At 49.7% G+C, this 2,373-nt stretch overlaps 1 protein-coding gene across 1 annotated transcript; it reads left to right on the top strand.

The window, feature by feature from the left end:
• On the top strand, nt 1-1,465 carry BBBOND_0000790 (hypothetical protein, conserved; the record flags this gene model as incomplete). The annotated part of the gene is made up of 1 exon (XM_012914925.1): nt 1-1,465. A coding segment is annotated over one exon (1,465 nt), but the record flags the coding sequence as incomplete, so codon positions are not given.
• Between the last annotated feature and the right edge of the window lie 908 nt (nt 1,466-2,373).

The raw sequence follows: 2,373 nt of genomic DNA, 5'->3' as shown, positions 1-2,373 counted from the left end.
CAATGCGCTCAGGTTCACGTACCCAGCGAGCGGCGAAGATTGCCTGCATACGTTCTTAGACATACTCCGCCGGCTGTGGTACGTTCTCAGATACTTGGAAGGGCAGTGCGGTCACCCGTCATCAATCTACGGATGGCGTGACTGTCAATATGGCAAGGCAGTCGACCACTCGAATTGGCAGTGTGAGGACCACCCAAGAAAGCAACCAAAGTGCCAAGCAAACTGTCAACCGACGTGCAAGGCAGCGTGCCAACCAAACACCCAGGCAAACTGCCAGCCAGCTTCTCCATTGATGAGCTACTTCAACGATTGCCTACCCGGACATTTGCCTCACAGGTTGGAATCAATCGGTTGCAAATCAGAGTGTAAAACGTGCTCCCCCAAATCGAAGGGGATGCCCTGTTTGACGCCACTTGGTTTCAGGGCTTTCTCCGGCTCTACCAAAACCGGTAAAGTGCTTTGCAAAATACTCGATGAATTCCTGAATTCCGATGACGTTTCATGCTTATTTGCACTGGCGCAGAGTCCACCGGCGACATTGGCTGAACATTTCGGCTTTACTTTGTCGCTGGTGAAAGGGTGGTATGCTGGTTTGACATCGACATACAACAACGGATTCCAATCAGTGTTTGCAACATCAATAGATAAGCAGTCCATTAGTCTTTACAAGGAGACCAGTACACTTACTGATGCTCTTCGTGACGCTTACGGTAGCAGTCAGAGTAGTCATGAGACTAAAAAGCATAATGAACAGCCTGCTAAAGCCGAAGAAGAAATTATAAGAGGTGACTTGTCAAGTCTGTCGATGACTGTAGAATGTCCCGGTCAGCACTGCGGTCCATACCTTTCACCTCTCTGCAGCGACACTTATCGTCACCTCCTCAGGAAAAATTCCGACACTTACCTCTCCTGGTCGGTGTATCTCCCGTGGACATTTTGGGACCTGCTGAACAGCTTATACAATTCACTCTGCGCCATCTCTTGTCAAGATTGGGGCTGCAAAACGTGTATGCAGGGCGATGCCTGCAGACGAGGAAAACACGGTGACTCTCAGTCGGCTTGTAAGTGTCCCTCATTAGTTGCTTGCAGAGGCGTGTCACCGACACTGTACAGCTATGGATTCAGGTTTGGCGTGCCATGGTTGTTGGGTGATAAAACGACGAAGAAGACGTGCTTCGACATTCAAAAACAGTTGCAAAATGTGCTTCAATCGCAACATTTCGAAGAACTGTTTAAGCAATGTGATGAATTCATTTTCACCATCAGAGAACCCTTCATCTGGCTCAACGTCGCCCTCTGGCTCCTCTCCTTCCTCTACCTCCTCCACATCATGGTCATCCGGCTCGACCTGCTCCACATCAAATCGCATCTACATAGTCCCTCATCACATCGTATCGCCGCGCAATCATTACTCGCCGCTGCACGTGTTAACAAGCTTAACAGAGTGTTTTATCTGCAGCCATAATCGTACTCACGTGTTTACTGTCTACACTCACCTAGCATCACCTACTCACCTATAAAACTAATTGTAATCTAATGTTTTGTATCACTCATTAATTGTTGTATGTGATTGTGTAATAGATAAGTAAAGTGCTGATCAACCACCTGACCTACCACCTTACCAAATTGGTGACCAAGCACATGACCAAGTTAGTGGTTACGGCAGCGGTGACAGTTGATGGTCACGGCAGCGATGACAGTTGATGGTCACGGCAGCGATGACAGTTGATGGTCACGACAGCGATGACAGTTGGTGGTTACGGCAGCGATGACAGTTGATGGTTACGGCAGCGATGACAGTTGGTGGTCACGGCAGCGATGACAGTTGATGGTTACGGCAGCGATGACAGTTGATGGTCACGGCAGCGATGACAGTTGATGGTTACGGCAGCGATGACAGTTGATGGTCACGGCAGCGATGACAGTTGATGGTCACGACAGCGATGACAGTTGGTGGTTACGGCAGCGATGACAGTTGATGGGCACGGCAGCGATGACATAAACACGGCAGCGATGACAGTGGTGACTTAAGTGGTGATTATTATCCACTCTACATCGCCCCTCAACCCACTCTACATCGCTCCCTAACCCACTCTACATCGCCCCTTAATCCACTCTACATCGCTCCCTAACCCACTCTACATCGCCCCTTAACCCACTCTACATCGCCCCTTTGCCCACTCTACATCGCTCCCTTACCCACTCTACATCGCCCCTTTATCCACTCTACATCGCCCCTTAACCCACTCTACATCGCCCCTTTACCCACTCTACATCGCCCCTTTATCCACCTTACATCGCTCCTTTACCCACTCCACATCGCCCCTTAACCCCCTCTACATCGCTTTCTAACCCACTCTACATCGCCCCTTT

The sequence above is a fragment of the Babesia bigemina genome, scaffold Bbigscaff_57288 (genome assembly GCF_000981445.1).
Source record: "Babesia bigemina genome assembly Bbig001, scaffold Bbigscaff_57288".
Classification (NCBI taxonomy): domain Eukaryota; phylum Apicomplexa; class Aconoidasida; order Piroplasmida; family Babesiidae; genus Babesia; species Babesia bigemina.
Note: the sequence above shows the minus strand (reverse complement) of the source record. Positions and strands in the feature narration are given on the sequence as shown.